The sequence below is a fragment of the Pan troglodytes genome, chromosome 1 (genome assembly GCF_028858775.2).
Source record: "Pan troglodytes isolate AG18354 chromosome 1, NHGRI_mPanTro3-v2.0_pri, whole genome shotgun sequence".
Classification (NCBI taxonomy): domain Eukaryota; kingdom Metazoa; phylum Chordata; class Mammalia; order Primates; family Hominidae; genus Pan; species Pan troglodytes.
In genome coordinates, this window is record NC_072398.2 from 63,820,654 (window position 1) to 63,844,726 (window position 24,073).

At 36.6% G+C, this 24,073-nt stretch overlaps 1 protein-coding gene across 35 annotated transcripts in view; it reads right to left on the minus strand.

Moving 5' to 3' along the window:
* The window catches only part of SWT1 (SWT1 RNA endoribonuclease homolog), a 135,979-nt gene that overhangs the window by 13,962 nt on the left and 97,944 nt on the right, over positions 1-24,073 (minus strand). For 28 of the 35 annotated variants that reach the window (XM_054673589.2, XM_513044.8, XM_063794680.1 and 25 more), the window contains 2 exons: positions 6,344-6,410; positions 1,069-1,133 (listed from right to left, as the gene is read on the minus strand). In XM_054673589.2, coding sequence (XP_054529564.1) covers positions 1,069-1,133; positions 6,344-6,410 — 132 coding nt within the window. Of the gene's footprint in view, positions 1-1,068; positions 1,134-6,343; positions 6,411-16,152; positions 16,483-24,073 lie in introns of those variants that run through there. The other 7 variants (XM_063794723.1, XM_063794731.1, XM_063794729.1 and 4 more) reach the window with 1 other exon arrangement.

Here is a 24,073-nt window from a genome sequence, read left to right on the forward strand (position 1 = left end):
TTTGTTAGTTGAATGGTAGGCAGATGGGTATTTTTTATATCAGTTGTTCTTGAAAACATGGTCTGGGGACCACAGGGAATCTAAGACTCTCTCAGAGGGTATGCGAGGTCAAAGAAGTCAAAGCTATTTCCATAATAAGACTAAGATGTGGCCGGGTGCGGTGGCTCAAGCCTGTAATCCCAGCATGTTGGGAGGCTGAGGCAGGTGAATCACCTGAGGTCAGGAGTTCAAGACCAGCCTGGCCAACATGGTGAAACCCCGTCTGTACTAAAAATACAAAAAATTAGCCGGGCATGGTGGTGGGTGCCTATAATCCCAGCTACTTGGGAGGGTGAGGCAGGAGAATCGCTTGAACCTGGGAGGCAGAGGTTGCAGTGAGCCAAGATTGCTCCACTGCACATTGTCGCACCATTTGCGATAAGAGCAAAACTCTGTGTCAAAGAAAAAATTAAAAAAACAAATAAATAAACAAATAAATAAATAAATAAGGACTAAGATGTGATTTGTCGTTTGTACTCTTGCTCTCACAAAAGTGAACAGTAGTTTTCCCGCAATCCGGCCATGCTTATCAAAACAGATTGAATGCAAAAGCAGTTGTAAGAATCCCACTGCCTTCTATTAAGCCAGTCATTAAAAGATTTGCAAAAATGTACAATGTCACTTTTAATATTTTCATAATATGTTATTTATCTTAACATGTAGTTGTTATTTTTAAATGAATTAATAAATAAACATTTTTAAATTCTCAGTTCTAAGTTTTAATACAGCAAATATAGCTAGATAATGACCGATACAAAAAAAAGCTCTTTGGGATCTTCGATAATTTTTAAAAATGTAACAAAGTCTTGAGGCCAAAAAATTGGAGAACCACTTTAAACCTAATAGCTGATAAACACACAACACATGACCTTTTTGTATATAGGAAATATTTCATATTAGTAAGGTAAAAAAAAACATAGTGTAGTGAAAAGACAATGAAAAAACACATCACCACCACCACCACCAAGTGCTGCTGTATATGGAAAAGCTTGTTACAATGGTTTATATCTATATATAGATATGACTTACCTATACTCAGTCTGAGAAACACAATCATAAATTTCCTGGGCAGTAAATTTGACATTTTTATTTACCTGAAAGGAACCAAGATATAGTTATTAAAAATATATATTAAAGTGAGTGATGACAGCAAAATTAGAGTAGCCCATATTCTGAGAGGAAAGTTCAAATTTCTAGTTATTGCATAAAAAGGATTAAACAGCAACAATAAGAAGTGCAACGACTATAATGCTAACATGGAACCGTGTGCAAAAATATGAATCCCACTATTATATCTTAATCTGTTAGTAGAACCAGCAGAGGTGAGATGGGCCTAGACACAGTGGAGATCAAATGGACAGAAAAACACAAATAAGATTATAAACTGCAGACAGTTCTATCTGGTTTAGGAAAAAGTTTGATTTACAGACATTTTCTGAAGAAATATATTTTTCAGATTATTGAGGTCTACGTGTTTAAACTAATAGGTTTAAGTTAATAAATATCTATATCAGAGATATAATTTATAATACCATAAATATAAAAATCTTTCATCATATAAAAACTAGCTATGGCACACATATGGAAGACACAGTGAAGGAATCTTGAAACTTACTATTGATTTAGACAATATTCCTATTTATATGCAGGGAAGAATCTGAAAACTTGCAGAGAAAAATTATTTTGATCAGATAACAAATAACATATTGACTAAATTTTCAGAAAATTAGAATTAGTAAAAGGAAACAGTAAGGCTAATTTCTATTCAATTTACTTAAAAAATATTTCTAAGTGTTGCTAGCTGGCATGCATTTTTTGGTGGGGAAGAATGATACCCCCTAATTTAATTACTACTAATTTAAAGATTCTTATCATAAAAGTCTTCTATATGATTCAATGTATTGCTTATTGGCAAAAATTCCATGACTTTCTTCAATGTTTTCATAGAAAGTTTACCATATTTGTGTAGAAAATGTTTCATTCACTGTAAGTTTAAAAATATACAGTTTTTTTGGCCAGGTGCAACAGCTCATGCCTGTAATCCCAGCACTTTGGAAGGTCAAGGTGGGAGGATTATTTGAACCCAGGAGTTTGAGACTAGCCTGAGCAACATAGTGAGACCCTGTCTCTATTTAAAAAAAGAAAAACTATATATATATGTACACACATATATATAGTTTTCAAATATTTAAGTGAACATGGATATATTGCTGAAAATTAGTATATATTTATATATTTAGTATTATTTAATTATATAATATTTGATATTATATTTAATGATTATATGAAATTGGTATATAATTTACCATAATTTTTAAGAGAATCTTCTAAAAATGTTATAAAAAGTTCATTTAAACTATCAACCAGTCCACTTCTTTCTTCTTTACATGTTCTGCCTTCTCCTAAGGGCTGTTGATATTGTTACTATAGCCACACATTCTGGGACCTACAATTTATCAGAACACGGGCCACCAAATGTCAACACACTGCAGACATTTGGTCAGAGGATGAAGCGAATGATCCATTTTCTACAACTATTGAGAAAAATCAGCTGAAAAACTGAATTTGAACCTGTTAAATATGAATATAAAATAATTTATATTAAGCTTTTAATAGATCTTTTTTTAAGTATCTAGATATATCTCTAGTTGTAAAAGCAACCATCCACATACATTTAGACATTTATCCAAGAACACAGCTGGAAGTATAAAGGTGACATAATTCCAGGTTATAGTAGATAATTTACAAAGTAGGCAGTTACTTTACTAATAAAGAAAAACTGAAGCACAGTCTCATGATGGTCTGGCCTGATCTTGTTTCACCATATTAATTAATTTTGACTATGAAGACATTTTCACTTACCCATATTGAGACATTTTAAATTACACTGTTAAATATCATCTCCATGCTTAAATGAACAATTTTAATTTCCAGGGGAAAAAAATAGCTAAAAGATGCCACTGTCAGCAAACATTAGAGTTGTGACTATAAAACGAATTGTGAAATGGGTATCATTACCTTTTAGCTGTACTACTTACAGTAAAAGCCAGATATTAGAAATGGCTTCTTTTTAATTAAAAAATTCAAGAAAAGGCAAAGGAGAAGTATAAAAATAGTCAAACTCCTTAAAAGATTTAGACAGTCCTACCACCATTTTTAATATTAGACAAATATCTCCAATGTAGTAACTGATGTAGGAAAAGCAATTCTTTTAAGAGAAATGATTTTAAAAATCTGTGAATCAGCCAGGCACGATGGTGCATGCCTGTAGCCCCAGCTACCTGGGAGGATGAGGTAGGAAGACTGCTTGACCTAGGAGTTCAAGGATCTAGTGGGTCATGACTGTGACAAATATATATATATCTGACATCTATATATAATATATATATAATATATATATCTGACATCTATATATAATATATATTACATATATCTGACATCTATATATTATATATATAACATATGATTCTTAGATCTACATATTCTTATTTTTTAATTTTTTAATTTTTTTCTTGTTTCTTTATATCACAAGATATCATGAAGCAACAGATCCACATATTCTTATAATTAATAAGTTAGGTACTTTCTTCTAATACTCTTGGCAATAGAAAGTACTAAATTAAAAAGAACTATGACCCAGAATTTTCCAGGGTATGTGATTTTAAAACTGTCCTATTGTTCATATATATTTTAGAGCTGGAGTCTTGCTCTGTCACCCAGTCTGGAGTGCAGTGCTATGATCATGGCTCACTGCAGCCTTGAACACCTGGCCTCAAGCGATCCTCCCACCTCCAGCCTCCTGAGTCGCTGGGATCACAGCCACCATGCCCAGTTCTACAAATACATTTTTGTTAGACTTAATGTTTTGATTTGAAATTCAGAAAGTAAGATGAAATAATTATATGAATCATTTCAAAAGAGGAAGTTCTCTTAATAATCATATAATGTGGTGATAAAGAATTAAGGCTCTTTTATTTTTATTTATTTATTTGAGACAGAGTCTCACACTGTCGCCTGGGCTGGAGTGCAGTGGTGTGATCTTGGCTCACTGCAACCTCCGCCTCCTGGGTTCAAGCAATTCTCCTGCCTCAGCCTCCTGAGTAGCTGGGATTACAGACATCTGCCACCATACCCGGCTAATTTTTTTGTATTTTTAGTAGAGACGGGGTTTCACTATGTTGGCCAGGCTGGTCTGGAACTCCTGACCTCATGATCCGCCTGCCTCAGCCTCCCAAAGTGCTGGGATTACAGGCATGAGCCACCGCGCCCAGCCTATTTTTACTGTTTTTGAGACAGAGTCTCACTCTGTCACCCAGGCTGTAGTGCAGTGGTGCAATCTTGGCTCACTGCAACCTCCACCTCCCAGGTCCAAGCAATTCTCCTGCCTCAGCCTTACGAGTAGCTGGGATTGCAGGCCCATGCCACCACTCCTAGCTAATTTTTGTACTTTTAGTAGAGATGGGGTTTCATCATGTTGGCCAGCCTGTTCTCAAACTCCTGACCTCAAGTGATCCACCTGCCTTGGCCTTCCAAAGTGCTGAGATTATAGCTGTGAGCCACGGCGCTCAGCCAAATTAAGGCTGACTCTTAAAAAGCCCATATAAACACCATTCATTGCTTAAATAAAACTAGTTAACCATCCCCTCCCCCTTTTTTTTTTGAGACAGGGTCTTGCTCTGTCAACCAGGCTGAAGTGCAGTGGTATGAACATGGCTCACTGCAGCCTTGACCTCCCAGACTCAAATAATCTCTCCTCAGCCTCCCAAGGAGATGGGACCACAGGTGCATGCCACCATGCCGGCTAATTTTCTTTGTTTTTTAGAGAGATGGGGTCTCACTGTGTTGCCCAGACTGGTCTTGAACTCCTGGGTTCAGGCGATCCACTGACCTCAGCCTCCCGAAGTGCTAGGATTACAGGCGTGAACCACCAAGCCTGGCCCAAGATTAGTTCTCTGTGCCTGGTACTGTTTGGAGCACTTTGCATATTTTACATTATTTAATCTTTGCAGAATACAAATAATTTACCTACTATTGTTACTCTCATTTCACAGATGAAGAAATTGAGATAAGGAGAATTAAATAACTCTTCCTAGATCACACAGTTAATAAGTAGAAGAACCAACATTTAAGCACAGGTAGTTTGACTTCAGAGTCTGTGTTCTTAATCACTGGGTTCTTAACGGAAGATGTGGCATACAGAAAGTTAAACAAAGAGCTAACCAGGAATAAAAGTGAAGAAATATATTTAAAGGAGTTTGACTTCATAAGAAATTTGAGACCTGAATATATGCCACATTCCTTCATTTAGAATGTTTTAAAAATTAAACACATATACACACAAAATTGAAAGTAATACTATTACAGGAAACATAAACAAAGAGCATTAAGCACACAGAAATTGACAACAGAATACCCGCTTCGGTTCAGTAATGATGAGGAGAGCATGCAGGTTAATTTACAAAATACACTGAAGCCTCATTATAGTTCTACCTCCAGGGTTTATGCTGCCACTATAGAGGAAACTAAATTATAGCTTTCCTTTCCAGTAATAAGTATTTCTCAACCAGGAGTTCTTCCTTTGTGAGGTATTCTGGGTATGTAAGTTGGATGGGGAGATGGAATACTTTTGGTTGTCACAACAACTGGTATCGCTACAGGCATTTAGTACCTGATGTATAGGGATGTTAAACATCCTGCAGTGTTCCACACAATGAAGAAATGACCTGTCCAATATGCCAACAGCACCCCTGATGAGAAACAATTTCGCATTGAGGAAAGCGTGTTATTTTAGGACTCTCATATTTTTACTTAGGGAATCAAAGAAAAAATTCAATATGTCACTGGCAGGGAGGAGGGGAGGAAATGGACAGTTGTAGATCACAGGATAGGAAGCTGCAGATACGTAGGATGAACAAGCCTAGAGATCATACAATATGAAGTCTATAGTTAATAAGACTGTATTATATTCAAAATTTTTGCTAACAGAGTACATTTTAGGTGCTCTTGTCACATACACAAAAAGGGGTAACTGTGAGATAGCTGATATGTTAAATTTACTTACCTACAGAAACATTTCACTATGTATAACATATCAAAACACCATGCTATATACCTTAAATATACCGTTTTTTAAAAGTGAGAAAAAAAGAATATGTCACTGACAAACTTTTATGGCATTCAATAATTTAAAGCAAATATCAATTAAATAGCATTCCACTATGTTTGAGAACTCCTACTCTGTTTATTTACATTAAAATTTGTTTAAAGTAGAAATGTGATAAATATTTTAAAATATTTCCCATACCTCATACTTGATTAGGAAGTTATAGAGGGTCTCAACATCTTGATAATTACTGTTTGGGGCCAAAATCCTAAAAAATAAAATAAAAACAAAGGGGGGGAATAAATGATTTCAGAAAAAACCAATACCTTGAACTTTCTCCCAAAACATACCCATACCACAAGAGGTAACTTATTGTTTAATAAGCTTACAGGTTTATAATATTTTAAAAAATCAATTAAAAATTATAAAACCAGAAACTTAATTCAACGGAGGTCAACTTATTAAAATGTTTTTGCTTATTTAAATTCATGCTTATAACATCAATTAATCAACAACTATAAGCATTCTTACACGTGAAGTTATAGTTCACATTTTAAGATACAATAATACAGATTTCTCAAAAAGTAGACAGAAATGTGAAGTGCATTTATACTTCATATCTTTTAAGCTCCAGACAAAGCTTGAGTATTTCCCACAGAAATGTTCAACCAGTCCAAACAGACAACTGATGAAACTATTAGCCACTTAAAAGATATCCTAATAAAAGATTTTGACTAAATTCAAATAACATTGCTTGAACTATCAGCCTACAGCTCTATGAAAAATCAATAGATTACATAAATTGTGAAAATAACACTGATTGACAAAAAAATAACAAATGACAAACACAGAAATAAAACAACTTTTTAAATTTATTTTTTTGAGACCAGGTCTCACTCTGTCGCCCAGGCTGTAGTGCAGTGGTGTAATCATGGCTCAATGCAGCTTCAACCTCCTGGGCTCAAGCGATCCTTCCACCTCAGACTCCCAAGTAGCTGGGTCTACGGGCAAGCACCACCAAGTCGGGCTAATATTTTAAAAAATTATTTTGGTAGAGAAGAGGTCTCCCCATATTGCCCAGGCTGGTCTCACACGTCTGGACTCAAGGGATCCTCCCACTTCAGGCTCCCAAAGTTCTGGGATTATGGGTGTGAGCCACAGCACCCAGCCATAAAAATAATGAAGGGAAGAACATATTTTTACTTCTAGTAGTAAAGTATTAATTCTCATTTTCTTTTTTTTTTTTTTTTTTTTTTTTTGAGACGGAGTCTCGCTCTGTCGCCCAGGCTGGAGTGCAGTGGCGCGATCTTGGCTCACTGCAAGCTCCGCCTCCCGGGTTCACGCCATTCTCCTGCCTCAGCCTCCCGAGTAGCTGGGACTACAGGCGCCCGCTACCACGCCCGGCTAATTTTTTGTATTTTTAGTAGAGACGGGGTTTCACCGTGTTAGCCAGGATGGTCTCGATCTCCTGACCTCGTGATCCGCCCGCCTCGGCCTCCCCTCATTTTCTTATACTAAATATTTTTTCCATACTTTCAGCATGAATACTGTTTTTCTTTTGGGAAAAAAAAAAAAAAAAGGAAAGTAAACCAGCCTGTCATTTTGGTACAGTGTAGTGCCTCTGAGTACTGTCTGCTTCAGCTGTGTGAGTTTTGTCTAGCTGTGTGACCTTGGTGAGTTACTTAACTTTTATGTGATTTATCTTCTTATCTGTTAAGTTAGGATAACTGTCCCTACTTCATAGGGCTACTGCAAGAATTAAATTAATTACTATAAGAAAAGTCATTACAACAGCATATGAAATACAGCAAGTACTATACAGTATATGTCAATTATAACAGTGACAGTAACAACTATCATCATCATCTAATAAAGATGCTCTTTGACTTATAATGGGGATATACCCCAATAAACCCATCGTAAATTGAAAACATCCTAAGTAGAAGTGCATTTTGACTTGCAATATTTTTAATTTATGATGAGTTTATCAGAAGATAACCCTAACCCCATGGTAAGTCAAGGATTGTACTAAATGCTTTGCACCATCATAGAATTGAAAAATCCTAAAACAAACCATTATAAGTTGGAAATCATCTGTAGTTTCAAGCTATAAAATAAGTAAATATTGATATTAACTAATGAGAAATCAAGCCACTTCGGTTAACTTTTAGATTCCTAATGGCTTTTAATTACAACACTGTCTCTGGGTCTTCACATCCTTGCCACTACTTGATTCTGTCAGACTTGATAATTAACTGTTCTCAATAATCTTAATTATATCCTTAGACTATTTGGCCTTTATTACACTTGCGGGAGAGCTTTTATAAATAGTTTTTCGGGACATAGTCAAATTTTTAAAGGTCCCTTGGAGGGGGGACACATACAGAACATCTTTAAGAATATATAACAACCTCCATAAGAATACTATTTCATAGAAAAAGTTTTTCTCCCAACAAGAAATTTTAAAATACAAAAAAAAAAAAAAAAACCTCTTAACCCTCCAAAAAAGCCCTGAGGAATACTACATATGGAGAAGGACCCATACATAATTTGCTTGGATAATACATATGGAGAAGGATCCATACATAATTTGCTTAAAACATGAAGACAAAGCTATCTAGATAAGTTAAACCAATCCTTTAGAAAGGCAATGGGAAACAAACTAGTGTGTTCTAACTTGGTAACCAACTGAAAACAAACTATCAGGCCAGGCGCGGTGGCTCACGCCTGTTATCCCAGCACTTTGGGAGGCTGAGGCGGGCAGATCACGAGGTCAGGAGATCGAGACCATCCTGGCTAACACGGTGAAACCCCGTCTCTACTAAAAATACAAAAAATTAAATGGGCGTAGTGGCAGGCGCCTGTAGTCCCAGCTACTCGGGAGGCTGAGGCAGGAGAATGGTGTGAACCCAGGAGGCGGAGCTTGCAGTGAGGCGAGATCGCGCCACTGCACTCCAGCCTGGGCAAAAGAGCGACACTCCGTCTCAAAAAAAAAAAAAAAAAAAGAGAAAAAGAAAGAAAACAAACTATCAGCCATGTGGAATATTTTATACCTATTCTTTTTTACGGCTTTAGAAATAATCTGAACTGTCCATAAAAGAGGGCGAGAAAATTAGATAAAACAAGATGTTCTATATTAAGAGGCTAGTAAGTTTAACATACTATATTAGACTCCAGAGGATGAGACAAACTCTAGTGAATGTCCAACCCTCACAGTGTATTTGATGAGTAAATAAAAATGTAAAATATGTACTAAAGATGCCCAGATCAGAACAAGTGACCCTTTATTCTCTCATTCAACAACTATTTGAGACCTGGGCCCCTGGATACAATGGTGAACGATCCAGAGTAGCCCAAAGCCTCACAGTTCTAAAGAGGGCATGAAAGAAACAAATCCTGACCAGGCACAGGGAGATAATAAAGGAAGAAAAACATATCATTCTTGTCCATCTGGCCATCTCTTCCAACTTTTCAATGGCTACTTGTAAACAAATGAAGAAACACAGGAATTTTAAGTTTCTAAGAAAGAAGTAATTTGTTCTAAATGTAAATATTTAGTTATTTCACAAAATATCACAGAATTGTATTCTAATGAAGAAAGGTTTATTGGGATCTCATCTTCATTCACAGCTATATTACTTTTATAATCAGATAAAAACTATATATGTTACTTTTTAAAACAACAATATATGTTATGGGATATATGATAAAATTTGTTATTTTGAAAGATGGTTGGAGGTAAACTGAGCCCAGAATGGACTGGACAACTTTATTAAAATGCAGTCAACTTGGGGTTGAATTTAGACTTCATTACATCCTATGAACTCTGAATATGAGAATGGAATGTGGCCTGGCACAAAAAAATTGCAAACTTTTACTCACTAGAAATACAGCTTGTTGAAAATACACAGAAAATAAAATAGAGAAAATGCCTTAGTAATTCCCCACACAAAATTCTTGAGAGGTCAGCCTTCTCTAAAGTTTTCTCATTCTTTTTTTCTTGTACAGTATGAAGACAAAAGGCTTTTTGAATGAAAGTCCTAAAATCACCCTTCAATGGCAACTCTTTAAAAGAATGATGGAATCAAGAAATTAGCCCTTGGGAAAAATATCTTTTAGACAATGGCCATTTTTAACATTTATAAATATATTCATATTTGTCCTTTAAAAAGAAATTCATAACAATTACAGTAAGTATATATTAAATGCATATTTGTTCAAATGCATATGAAGCTATGAAATATTTAAAAAAATAAGACATGGTCCATTATCCTCAAGTGGTTTATAATCTTAAAATTTCACTCTTAAATTCTGGAATGAGTTTTGGGGAACAGATGTTGAAGCAGGATGCAATCTGCAGCTCACAGCTGGATGTGCTCTGGTTTCCTTTATGACAGCATCAATAACAACACATAGTGACTTACTGAACACTTAAGTCTGACCCTGCTTTACATACACTATCTCCCTGAATTTAATTATGTAGCCCAGCTTTAACACCCTAAATTTGGTTTTGCGACCTTGATCAAGTTGCCTACTTCTCTGTATCTCAGCTCCTTACCTGTGAAATGGGGATAAAGCAGCGTTAACCTCATAAAGTTACCGTTCGAATTAAGTAATGCATCTACAGTGTTTAGCACAACATAGGGCACACGGTACATGCTCAATAAATATTAGCTGTTATATAATAACCACTTTTCAGATGTAGAAACCAAAGTCCAACGTTTTAAGATACTTGCCTAAGATTACACAGTGAGTGGTGGTAGGTATCCAAATCTCTTTGGGTTTGATTCTGGAACTCATATTTTTCCCACCAATAAAAGGACAACCACTACCATCTTCTTGCCTTTAAATTATTTTACAAAATCAAATGAAATAAAGTCCATTTAAAACAGTTAAACTATTGCTTTTATATGTAAGCAAAAAAAAGCTGTCTTTTATCAAATGCTTCTGGCAAATTATTTCATGTACGTTCAAACACTAATGTAGTTGTTTTATCTTTATCAGAGCCACAAAGCAAGTTGGTTAACAGAACTGACACTCACTAGCGGCCCTGACTCAGTCACATAGGCACTCTCAGTATTCTATTTATCCATGAACAATTAGCATTAATATTAATCTGAATTAAACAAATTTCATTTCTATATAGCTCAATAGTAAATACAAATCAATATATCTCTTTAAGAAAAAAAAAAAAAAAGACCATGCCACTCAAGGTTTAAAAAAAAATTTTCCCCCAAATGCCAGTCAAAGGAAGCAGTGGGAGTGGAGAAGGAACAAAGAAATCTGTAACTGGTTGTGATAAACCCACTCAAGTTTTTAGAGACAAAACAGAATAATCTGATGAAATTTTTAAATGATGAATTAAAATGGACTAAATTTTCCATTTGAATTTTAAAAATTCAAATAAAACTTATCTCCTATTTAGGAAAAATAAAGTTGCAGATTCAGGAACAAGGAAAGAAATCTAAAATATTCCAGTTTAATATTTAATTCTAAGGCCGGGCACGGTGGCTCACGCCTGTAATCCCAGCACTTTGGGAGGCCAAGGCGGGCAGATCACGAGGTCAGGAGATCGAGACCATCCTGGCTAACACGGTGAAACCCAGTGTCTACTAAAAATACAAAAAAATTAGCTGGGCGTGGTGGCGGGCGCCTGTAGTCCCAGCTACTCGGGAGGCTGAGGCAGGAGAATGGCGTGAACCCGGCAGGCAGAGCTTGCAGTGAGCCAAGATGGCGCCACTGCACTCCAGCCTGGGCAACTGAACGAGACTCCATCTCAGAAAAATAAAATAAAATTTAATTCTAGAAATTCAAAAAACTTAAATATGTTCTTGGATATTTATAAATAATGACTTACAACCCACAGAACTGAATAAATTGTGGTCCCTTCTGGCAAGACAATGTTTTATATTAATATAATATTTAAAACAGTTGTAGAGAGTGTGAAAAAAAGTTTTAAAAGGAATTGCAAGAAGTGGAAATGTTTATAATATTATATTAAAAATTCACTTTTATATTCTCTATAGCTAATAAATGAGTCAAGGTTTAAATATTATGAACCACTTACATTGTTATTGAGGATAACAAAATCATTTATCGAGCATCCACTAAATACAAAGGACTGAATAAATGCTATCTCCTTTGATCTCTATAGCTTAATAAAGCAACTGTTTTAACTCCATATTAGGAAACAAACACAAAAAAGGCTAATTAACCTATCTAGGTAACAAAGCTGGTGAATGGATGGAAGCAGAATTCAACTTCAGACCACTCTGGAGGCTCAAAGCTCTGTGCTTCTCATTTTAATACAGTGACATGCCTGAACGATATTATCAAATTGGATTTTGCTGATGATGAATTTAAGTTATGTTACTGATAAACTCGGTGAAAATATATCAAATCCACAATGAGGAAACACTAAGGAAAAAAAGTCTTGGATCTTAGAGCACTTTTGGGGGGGATTATTTATTACAAGTAAACCTAAAATTATATGTTTTCTATAGTTAATTTGGAAAATCAGCTATGCAAATGAGAGCTAGCCATCAGTCCTAGATTTTGAAAAAAATGCCATATATAGTTAAAATGGTGAAAGAACAATTAAACAATTTAAGCAAAATTAATTGTTAAAATTTTATGTTCCTATTTTCCCTTCAGAGATAAAAATTTGCAAGCTCACTATAGTAAATACATATAGGTTAACTATACTAATTACATATAACTATTAAACATAAAAACTTTTGATAAAAGTTTGGACAAAGTTCAGAATTAAAATTTGATCTATTCAGAATACTAGAAATCTTTTATTTTTTAAGTTGGTGGTGGGAATAGGAAGAGTTTATAGGTAATTTTAATGACTATGTTTCAGATTTAACTTAAAGCAATTCTAGAGTAGGAAAATATCATTTTGATTGTTAAAAGAATAGATTATATGTCTTACATGTTTGTTAGACATAAACATACATACAATTAGAACATACTAATAAATACTACAGCTTTCTGTTAATTTTGCAGAAGGATTAAAACACAATCTACACCATAAAATTTTCAACTAATCCTGTCTTTTATCTTGGGTCACCAGCCTACTCCTCTCCTGTATTTTCATTAGCATTGAAACATAATAATATAATGGTTGTGATCACAGTCTCTCTGGAGTCAGCTAGCCAGAGTTCAAATAAGAGGTTTACCGCTTTCCAGCTAAGTGATATCAGATAACTTATTTTACCTCTCTATGTTTAGTTTCTCATTTGTAAAACAGGGACAACAATAGTACTTATGTCACAGGCATATTAAGATGATTAAATGAGTTAACATAGGTAACATACTTGGAAAAATTCTTGGCTTAATAAAATATTAGCTACTACTATTATTATTCTATTTCTTATCTTTGAAAACACCACAAATTATCACATAGCTTGTCAACTAGGAACCAAATGAACATTCAATTCAAGCTGTTTGGGGACTTGTTCTCTTCTCATAAGGCATCTCCAGCAGTGAACTTTTATGTCATCCATATGAACAGTAATGGTCTTCTCGCCTTAGTCCTGATATTGACAATAAACATCAATAGGAGAAATCAAGAAAAATGAAAAGCAAAAGATGTCTACTATATACTTAACTACACTTTTCATCCCTATTGATTATTGTAAATAAGGTTAAAAAAAAAAAAAGAGGCGCCAAATGTGAACAAAACCATGATTGTTATTAGTAGAGAACCCAGTCTGTAAAATATTTTCTGGACAGGAGGGAACACAGGGACTATGCCCTATCCACTGGCTACCAACTAAATGAGGAGAGACCGTTTCACATTACCAGAATCCAGGAGCACACCCAGAAGTAAAAGGTGATATTCTGATAATCAGCTGCAGCCATATTACTGAAATTTGCTTAGTTGTGATAGTGGCTGTTGTTATGGACTGAAGTGTGTTCCTCCAATATCAATATGTTGAAGCCCTTATCTCCAGTACCCCAGGATATGGATATATTTGGAGATAAGGGCTTTACAGAGGTAATTTAGAGTAAATGAAGCCATTGGCATGGGCCCTAATACAATCTTCTGCCAGGGTAAAAGATGTAAAATTCTAGTCCCAGTTTCATCTTTATGTGACTTTGGGTCAATCTATGGGAGCTGAAATCAATGCCACAATTTATTGTTAGAAAAGTCATGAGAAGTGGACTGGAAATATCTGAAAATCTCTGACTGATGAAAAGACAGCTTGTGTTATCAAAAATCCATCTCATTAATTAGGTTTAGTGTTCAGTTGAAACCACCTTCAAAAAATTTTAAAACTCTGTCTACAAAACAGCATATTCTTATCTTAGCTAGTGAGTCCATGTAGATAAGGTGTTTTCAAGCCTCTTCTGTGATATACTAGCCAAGCAATGGATGGATCCTCATTCATGACTAAAGAGACATTTTTGGCAAAGTGATCTGAGATGAGCTGGTAAAGTTAGGCCGGGGGACCATGGGATCCTAACTTCATTATTCAGGAAATTCTGAAAAACACCAACCACAGTGCACCTCAAGAGTTCATCACAACACTCTGAGTTTCTTCAAATCCAGCACTTTTTTTTTTTGTTACTGGGTATTGGCTGTTGTTATGGGGTGAATTGTGTTCTCCAAAAATGTGTATGTTGAAGCCCTAACCTCCAGTACTGCAGAATGTGGATATATTAGGAGATAAGGGCTTTAAAGAGGTAATTTAGAGTAAATGAAGCCATTGACATGAGCCCTAATACAATCTGAATAGTGTCCTAATAAGAAGAGAAAATTTGGAGCTGGCACCATGGCTCATGCCTATAATGCCAGCACTTCAGAAGGCTGAGGCGGGTGAATCGCTTGAGCCCAGGAGTTCCAGACCAGCCTGGGCAACATGGTGAAACCCCGTCTCTACAAAAAATACAAAAATCACCCAGGATGACGGCACACGCCTGTATTCCCAGCTACTCAGGAGGCTGAGGTAGGAGAATCACCTGAGCTTGGGGAGGTTGAGGCTGCAGTGAGCCGAGATCATGCCACTGCACTCCAGCCTGGGCACAGAGAGTGAGACCTTCTCTCAAAAAAAAAAAAAAGAAAGAAGAAATTTGGACGAAGTGACACCAAGGATACATGTGCACAGAACAATCACGTGAAGAGTCAGCCAAGCACAAGCTAAGGAGGAAGGCCTCAGAGGAAACCAACCCTGCCAGCACCTTGATCCTGGACTTCAGTTTCTAGAACTATAAGAAAATAAAACATCTGTTGTTTAAGCCACTCAGTCTGTGGTATTTTGTTATGGTGGCTCTAGCTAACTAACATTCAGCTGCCATCCACAGATACTGGTGGCCCAGCTTTGGGGAGCCATGTACCTCATGATTAGAAGCAAGATGGAACATTCCCCAGAATATGGGAATGATGTGGAATTCACTGAGTAGTTTGTTGTTAAATACTTTCTTTGCTTTGCTTTCTAGCATTATGCTCCCTTGGATGATAATCTTAGTACTTGGGATGCTGGTACTGCTGGAGGCCAGTTCTATGATCAGGGTTAACAATGTACTAAAGGGAGCCAGAAACAAGTATGACAAACGGGTTCATTTTTCTACTTAGTGAGGCTCCTGTGAGGTTCAAACAGGTCCTCAATGAATCCTGTGCCCTCTATGAAACCAGATACTGCCAGCTAAATCTACACAATACCTAATGATTCTCCAAATACTTTATGAATGTTCTTCTCCAATTGATTAATCTTACCTCACTATCAGGTATCTACTATTTTTCCACTGTAATATGACAAATAGGATCACTCTCGTTAACAAGGAAGGAGCAACTGAAGAGCTGAGAGTAAAAGAAACAAAAGATCGTATCCTCCCACCATCTACTCATACTGCCATTAAGATCTCAATATATGCAATCAAGGCTGAGACACAAGCCTATTACTGCCTCATTACAAGCATACCTCGCTAGATGCAGAGACTTTTGACAATAGATCAACAACATTAAAGAAATGTTCTATTTATAAGAACCTCGAGGAAAAAAACTTTGAAGCATAAGAAAAATCCTTTTATTATACACATTTAATTGATCAACTTTGAAAGTGCACAGTTTTGTATATTAGACTTTTAATAAAAACAGGACAAACCAAATCACAACATACTACCCCAAAATCCATTAGGATGACTACTATTAAAAAAAAAAAAAAAAGCAGAAAATCACAGGCATTGGTGAGGATGTGGAGAAATTGGAACTCTTGTGCACTCTTGTTGGGAATTAAAATGTACAGCCAGCTGTGATGAAAAACAGTATAGTAGTTCCTGACAATATTAAAAATAGGATTACCATACGGTCCAGTGTACTTCTGGCTATACACCTAAAAAATTAAAAGCAAAGACTCAAATAGGTATTTGTTCATCCACGTTCATAGCAGCATTATTCACAATAGCCAAGGGGTGGAAGCAAACTAAGGGTCCACTGATGCATGAATGGGGAAAAATGTGGTATACACATATAATGGAATATATTATGCTTTAAAAAGGAAGGAAATTCTGACACATGCCACAACATAGATGAATATTTAAAACATTACACTAAGTGAAATAAGCCAGTCACAAAAGGACAAATAGTGTATGATTTTACTCATATTAGGTACCTAAAGTAGTCAAATTCAGGTGGTTGCCAAGGGCTGAAGGGGATGGAAAACTGGGGAGTTAATATAATGGGTACAGAGTTTCAGTTTTACGAGATGAAAAGAATTCTGTGGATAGATAGTGGTGACAGCAGCACAAGAGCAGGAATGTTCTCAATGCCACTAAACTGTATACTTAAAAATGGTTAAGAAGATAAACTGTAAGTTATATGCATTTTACCACAATTAAAAATTTTAAATATTAACATTATTTTAAGGAAGGAAAACCATGATCAAAAAAATAAGGAGGTTTTTGAGGAACCAAAGACTTTGTAGAATTACTGTGGGGAAAGAGTCAAGAAAAATTTCATGTGTCATTATTACAGAATCACTTTTGCTCTGGTATTTATATTATTATGAATGGTTTTATCTTTTCATGTATAATCTAAGAAACATTTATACTACTGACTTGACTCTTTGTTTTTCCAAGGAAGTCTAATACACATATTCATAAACACAACCCTTTCACTTGACCTTGTGATCTCCTCTAGCTACAATTACTTTCTTTTGCTATTTTTACTTCCTTACCTCCAAGTCACTCCTTGGCCTACTATCTAACATTTGCCCCAACATTCTCATGAAACTGCCACTACCAAATTCACCAATGACTTCTGTGCTTTTCAATCTAATGGACACTTTTAAACCATATCTTATTTGGCCTCTCAGTAGTAGCATGATGCTGTTAAAGATTCATTTTCTTTGGGAACTTATTCCTTCCTTGACATTTGTGATGCTAGTCTCATGAACATTTCCTCCTGCTCCTCCTCTTCAATCCTCATTTACAGTTCTGTAGTATTAAACTGGACTAATTTATCTACACTGCACAGCCATTGACCAGTAAAAGAAAAGCATGAGTACTCTAGCACCATTTAAAGATAAATGTCTTGGGTTCTCTCACCCTTATCCTTTGTTCTCCAATCCTTTCCAGTGTCTTCTAGACTCCTTCCTGGTTTTTACCTCAAATTTCTGGCATCACAGTTGCCCCTTGGGCTTAAGGATGATTTCCCTTATCTATTTGGTACCACCTAAGCCATCATGTGCACTCATCCTCTAAAATAAATAACCATTGTTTTCCTTTCCCATCCTAAGCTTAAAAATAACAAGTATGCTTTGTGAGTTCCAAGGCATTTCTAAAGTACTCACCCATGCCGCTTGCTATATAACAGATTAGATTAATACCCACCCTAAGAGATGGTTTGCAAACGTACTGCTGATAGAACCTTAGTGACCATCCAGTTCTAATCAAGGTCATCAGGGTATCTCTTTAGGGAAATATGAATGTAATGTAAGTACTATAAATAATCTTGAAATCTGTCCAATTGTGTTTCAGTATTTTTAGATAACTTTATTATGCTGACATAATTGACAAGAAGTAAGTGGTCTAAACAGATAAAGGGATTCAAGAACAAGAATTTCCCTATATAGGGAAAAGTCTGCCCTATTTGGCAAATAAAGCTTTAGAGTAGAAAAGAGAGTACTTTAGCTTAAGGTCAATGTCCCCAGGAGTCAGCAAGAAAACTGTGACAGTAATCTAGTTTGCAGTGTAAATTTCCCTCTAGGAGTCACTCAATTTATAAATATTTTGATTCAGTTGACAGTTACTGATCTCAACATAAAAGTAAGTGGGCATTCTGATGTATCAGCCTCATTTTGTTCAAATCTGATTATTGTGAATCTAAGTTCTCAGTAAACTGGTAAAATAAAATTCCTAAACTTGCAAACCTGGGGACTAAACTCTGTACCTATGACTATGCAATTATGGTATGAAGATTCAAATGACCACGTAGTTTCTTCCTCTCTATTTATTCCTGCACCTATTGATTGCTGATTGTATGTTAACTCCTATGGGAGATGGCAATATATCAAAAAGCAAAATAGTTCTTTCCATTAAAGAGCTTCCAGGCTAGTCTGTCTTTAAAACAGTTAACATAAACAAGAGAAAGGCAGCACATGAAATTGATTAATATTGGCTGACTTTGAGAAGGAGAACAGGGAGTTGAGGTAAAAATGGTGAAAAGAAAAACTTTCACCTTTTATTTTAAAGTAACATAAAGGTATTATGTACATTTTAAGTGATCAAAAAATTTTAATTGGGAAGAGATTTAGTGAATCAGAAAATAAGTCTGAGGAAATTATTCAGAAGGCAACATCAAAGAATAAAAGAGATGGAAAAAATAAAATAACAGTCAAGAGATATGGCTGATAGAATGAGGAGAGCCAGGAATAGGAATTCCATATAAGAGAACTAAGGAGAATGGTAGAGAAGCACTATTTGGAGAGGTGAAGAGTGAGAATTTCCAGAACTGAAGATATGTCTTCAGACTGAAAAAAGCATACCACATCTAAAAGAGAGATAAGCAAAACAAAATCCATACCCAGATATATTATGATAGAATTGTAAACATAAAACATACAGAGAAAAATCTTGAAAGCATTCAGGAGAAAAAAAAGGCATTAGCTATCAAAAAAAGCAACATGCTGACAGCAGACTTCCCATTTCCAAGAGGACAGAAGATAATAAAATTATATTTTCAAACTACTTAGGGAAAATAATAGTCAATCTAGAATCCATAGCCAGCAAAATTATCAATCAAGAATGAAAGCAAAATAAAAACACGTCAGTATATTTACCATTAAAAGATCTTCACTGAAAGAACTACTAAAATTTTGCTTCACTAAATAGGAAGCTGAATCCCAGAAAATGAGTAAAATGAAGGAAGCAATGGAAATTTTTGAAAAACTAATAAAGCATGATAAATAAGCATGATAAAGCTAAACACAACAAAAACTGTGTTATATAGTAACAAATAATTTGGGGTGGTGATTTAAAACAACATGGAACATTATATAATGTTAGAAAATAAGGAGAGGAAAGATGAGAGGATGGAGATCAGAACTCAAAGTGTTCTAAGATCCTTGCTATATTCAGGATCTGAATAATACTGACACTTCAGACTTTATAAATCAAGTACACATTTATTACGTTAAGAATAACAATAATAATGAAATAGAAATAAAAGGTACAACCTCCGAACTAGTAGAGGGATAAAAAGGAGAATTAGAAAAACTAACAACAGTATGTCTTGCCCAATCCAATAAAAGGCAAAAAGAACAAAGAAAAAGTATGATAAAGAGGAAAGACAGGCTGATCCAAGTGTAGTGGCGTTTACAACTAATTGACCACAACCAGTTACAACAGATTTCTTTGTTCTTTCTCCACTCCCACTGCTTCACTTGACTGGACTTAAAAAAAAATAAAATAATAAAATAAAAACAAGAGGAAAGATTTTTTAAATGATAGAAATTAGTCCAAATACAATATACCAATAATCACAATAAAAAATATATAAATTGGACAGGAGCCAAGATGGCCGAATAGGAACAGCTCCGGTCTACAGCTACCAGCGTGAGCGACTCAGAAGGCGGTGATTTCTGCATCTCACTAGGGAGTGCCAGACAGTGGGCACAGGTCAGTGGGTGCGCGCACCATGTGTGAGCCGAAGCAGGGCGAGGCATTGCCTCACTTGGGAAGCGCAAGGGGTCAGGGAGTTCCCTTTCCTAGTCAAAGAAAGGGGTGACAGACGCGCCTGGAAAATCGGGTCACTCCCACCCTAATACTGCGCTTTTCTGACCAGCTTAAAAAACAGCGCACCACGAGATTATATCCCGCACCTGGCTCGGAGGGTCCTACGCCCACGGAGTCTCGCTGATTGCTAGCACAGCAGTCTGAGATCAAACTGCAAGGCAGCAGCCAGGCTGGGGGAGGGGCACCCACCATTGCCCAGGCTTGCTTAGGTAAACAAAGCAGCCAGGAAGCTGGAACTGGGTGGAGCCCACCACAGCTCAAGGAGGCCTGCCTGCCTCTGTAGGCTCCACCTCTGGGGGCAGCGCACAGACAAACGAAAAGACAGCAGTAACCTCTGCAGACTTAAATGTCCTTGTCTGACAGCTTTGAAGAGAGCAGTGGTTCTCCCAGCACACAGCTGGAGATCTGAGAACGGGCAGACTGCCTCCTCAAGGGGGTCCCTGACCCCTGACCCCCGAGCAGCCTAACTGGGAGGCACCCCCCAGCAGGGGCACACTGACACCTCACACGGCAGGGTATTCCAACACACCTGAAGCTGAGGGTCCTGTCTGTTAGAAGGAAAACTAACAAGCAGAAAGGACATCCACATCAAAAACCCATCTGTACATCACCATCATCAAAGACCAAAAGTAAATAAAACCACAAAGATGGGGAAAAAACAGAACAGAAAAACTGGAAACTCTAAAAAGCAGAGCACTTCTCCTCTTCCAAAGGAACGCAGCTCCTCACCAGCAATGGAACAAAGCTGGACGGAGAATGACTTTGACGAGCTGAGAGAAGAAGGCTTCAGATGATCAAATTACTCTGAGCTACGGGAGGACATTCAAACCAAAGGCAAAGAAGTTGAAAACTTTGAAAAAAATTTAAAAGAATGTATAACTAGAATAACCAATACAGAGAAGTGCTTAAAGGAGCTGATGGAGCTGAAAACCAAGGCTCGAGAACTACGTGAAGAATGCAGAAGCCTCAGGAGCCGATGCGATCAACTGGAAGAAAGGGTATCAGCAATGGAAGATGAAATGAATGAAATGAAGCGAGAAGGCAAGTTTAGAGAAAAAAGAATAAAAAGAAATGAGCAAAGCCTCCAAGAAATATGGGACTACGTGAAAAGACCAAATCTACGTCTGATTGGTGTACCTGAAAGTGATGGGGAGAATGGAACCAAGTTGGAAAACACTCTGCAGGATATTATCCAGGAGAACTTCCCCAATCTAGCAAGGCAGGCCAACATTCAGATTCAGGAAATACAGAGAACGCCACAAAGATACTCCTCGAGAAGAGCAACTCCAAGACACATAATTGTCAGATTCACCAAACTTGAAATGAAGGAAAAAACGTTAAGGGCAGCCAGAGAGAAAGGTCAGGTTACCCACAAAGGGAGGCCCATCAGACTAACAGCGGATCTCTCGGCAGAAACTCTACAAGCCAGAAGAGAGTGGGGGCCAATATTCAACATTCTTAAAGAAAAGAATTTTCAACCCAGAATTTCATATCCAGCCAAATTAAGCTTCATAAGCGAAGGAGAAATAAAATATTTTACAGACAAGCAAATGCTGAGAGATTTTGTCACCACCAGGCCTGCCCTAAAAGAGCTCCTGAAGGAAGCGCTAAACATGGAAAGGAACAACCGGTACCAGCCGCTGCAAAATCATGCCAAAATGTAAAGACCATCAAGACTAGGAAGAAACTGCACCAACTAACGAGCAAAATAACCAGCTAACATCATAATGACAGGACCAAATTCACACATAACAATATTAACTTTAAACGTAAATGGACTAAATGCTCCAATTAAAAGACACAGACTGGCAAATTGGATAAAGAGTCAAGACCCATCAGTGTGCTGTATTCAGGAAACCCATCTCACCTGCAGAGACACACATAGGCTCAAAATAAAAGGATGGAGGAAGATCTACCAAGCAAATGGAAAACAAAAAAAGGCAGGGGTTGCAATCCTAGTCTCTGATAAAACAGACTTTAAACCAACAAAGATCAAAAGAGACAAAGAAGGCCATTACATAATGGTAAAGGGATCAATTCAACAAGAAGAGCTAACTATCCTAAATATATATGCACCCAATACAGGAGCACCAAGATTCATAAAGCAAGTCCTGAGTGACCTACAAAGAGACTTAGACTCCCACACATTAATAATGGGAGACTTTAACACTCCACTGTCAACATTAGACAGATCAACGAGACAGAAAGTCAACAAGGATACCCAGGAATTGAACTCAGCTCTGCACCAAGGGGACCTAATAGACATCTACAGAACTCTCCACCCCAAATCAACAGAATATACATTTTTTTCAGCACCACACCACACCTATTCCAAAACTGACCACATACTTGGAAGTAAAGCTCTCCTCAACAAATGTAAAAGAACAGAAATTATAACAAACTGTCTCTCAGACCACAGTGCAATCAAACTAGAACTCAGGATTAAGAAACTCACTCAAAACCCCTCAACTACATGGAAACTGAACAACCTGCTCCTGAATGACTACTGGGTACATAACGAAATGAAGGCAGAAATAAAGATGTTCTTTGAAACCAACGAGAACAAAGACACAACATACCAGAATCTCTGGGACGCATTCAACGCAGTGTGTAGAGGGAATTTTATAGCATTAAATGCCCACAAGAGAAAGCAGGAAAGATCCAAAATTGACACCCTAACATCACAATTAAAAGAACTAGAAAAGCAAGAGCAAACACATTCAAAAGCTAGCAGAAGGCAAGAAATAACTAAAATCAGAGCAGAACTGAAGGAAATAGAGACACAAAAAACCCTTCAAAAAATTAATGAATCTAGGAGCTGGTTTTTTGAAAGGATCAACAAAATTGATAGTTAGCAAGACTAATAAAGAAAAAAAGAGAGAAGAATCAAATAGACACAATAAAAAATGATAAAGGGGATATCACCACCGATCCCACAGAAATACAAACTACCATCAGAGAATACTACAAACACCTCTACGCAAATAAACTAGAAAATCTAGAAGAAATGGATAAATTCCTCGACACATACAATCTCCCAAGACTAAACCAGGAAGAAGTTGAATCTCTGAATAGACCAATAACAGGATCTGAAATTGTGGCAATAATCAGTAGCTTACCAACCAAAGAGTCCAGGACCAGATGCATTCACAGCCGAATTCTACCAGAGGTACAAGGAGGAACTGGTACCATTCCTTCTGAAACTATTCCAATCAATAGAAAAAGAGGGAATCCTCCCTAACTCTTTTTATGAGGCCAGCATCATTCTGATACCAAAGCCAGGCAGTGACACAACAAAAAAAGAGAATTTTAGACCAATATCCTTGATGAACATTGATGCAAAAATCCTCAATAAAATACTGGCAAACCGAATCCAGCAGCACATCAAAAAGCTTATCCACCATGATCAAGTGGGCTTCATCCCTGGGATGCAAGGCTGGTTCAATATACACAAATCACTAAATGTAATTCAGCATATAAACAGAGTCAAAGACAAAAACCACATGATTATCTCAATAGATGCAGAAAAAGCCTTTGACAAAATTCAACAACCCTTCATGCTAAAAACTCTCAATAAATTTGGTATTGATGGGACGTATTTCAAAATAATAAGAGCTATCTATGACAAACCCACAGCCAATATCATACTGAATGGACAAAAACTGGAAGCATTCCCTTTGAAAACTGGCA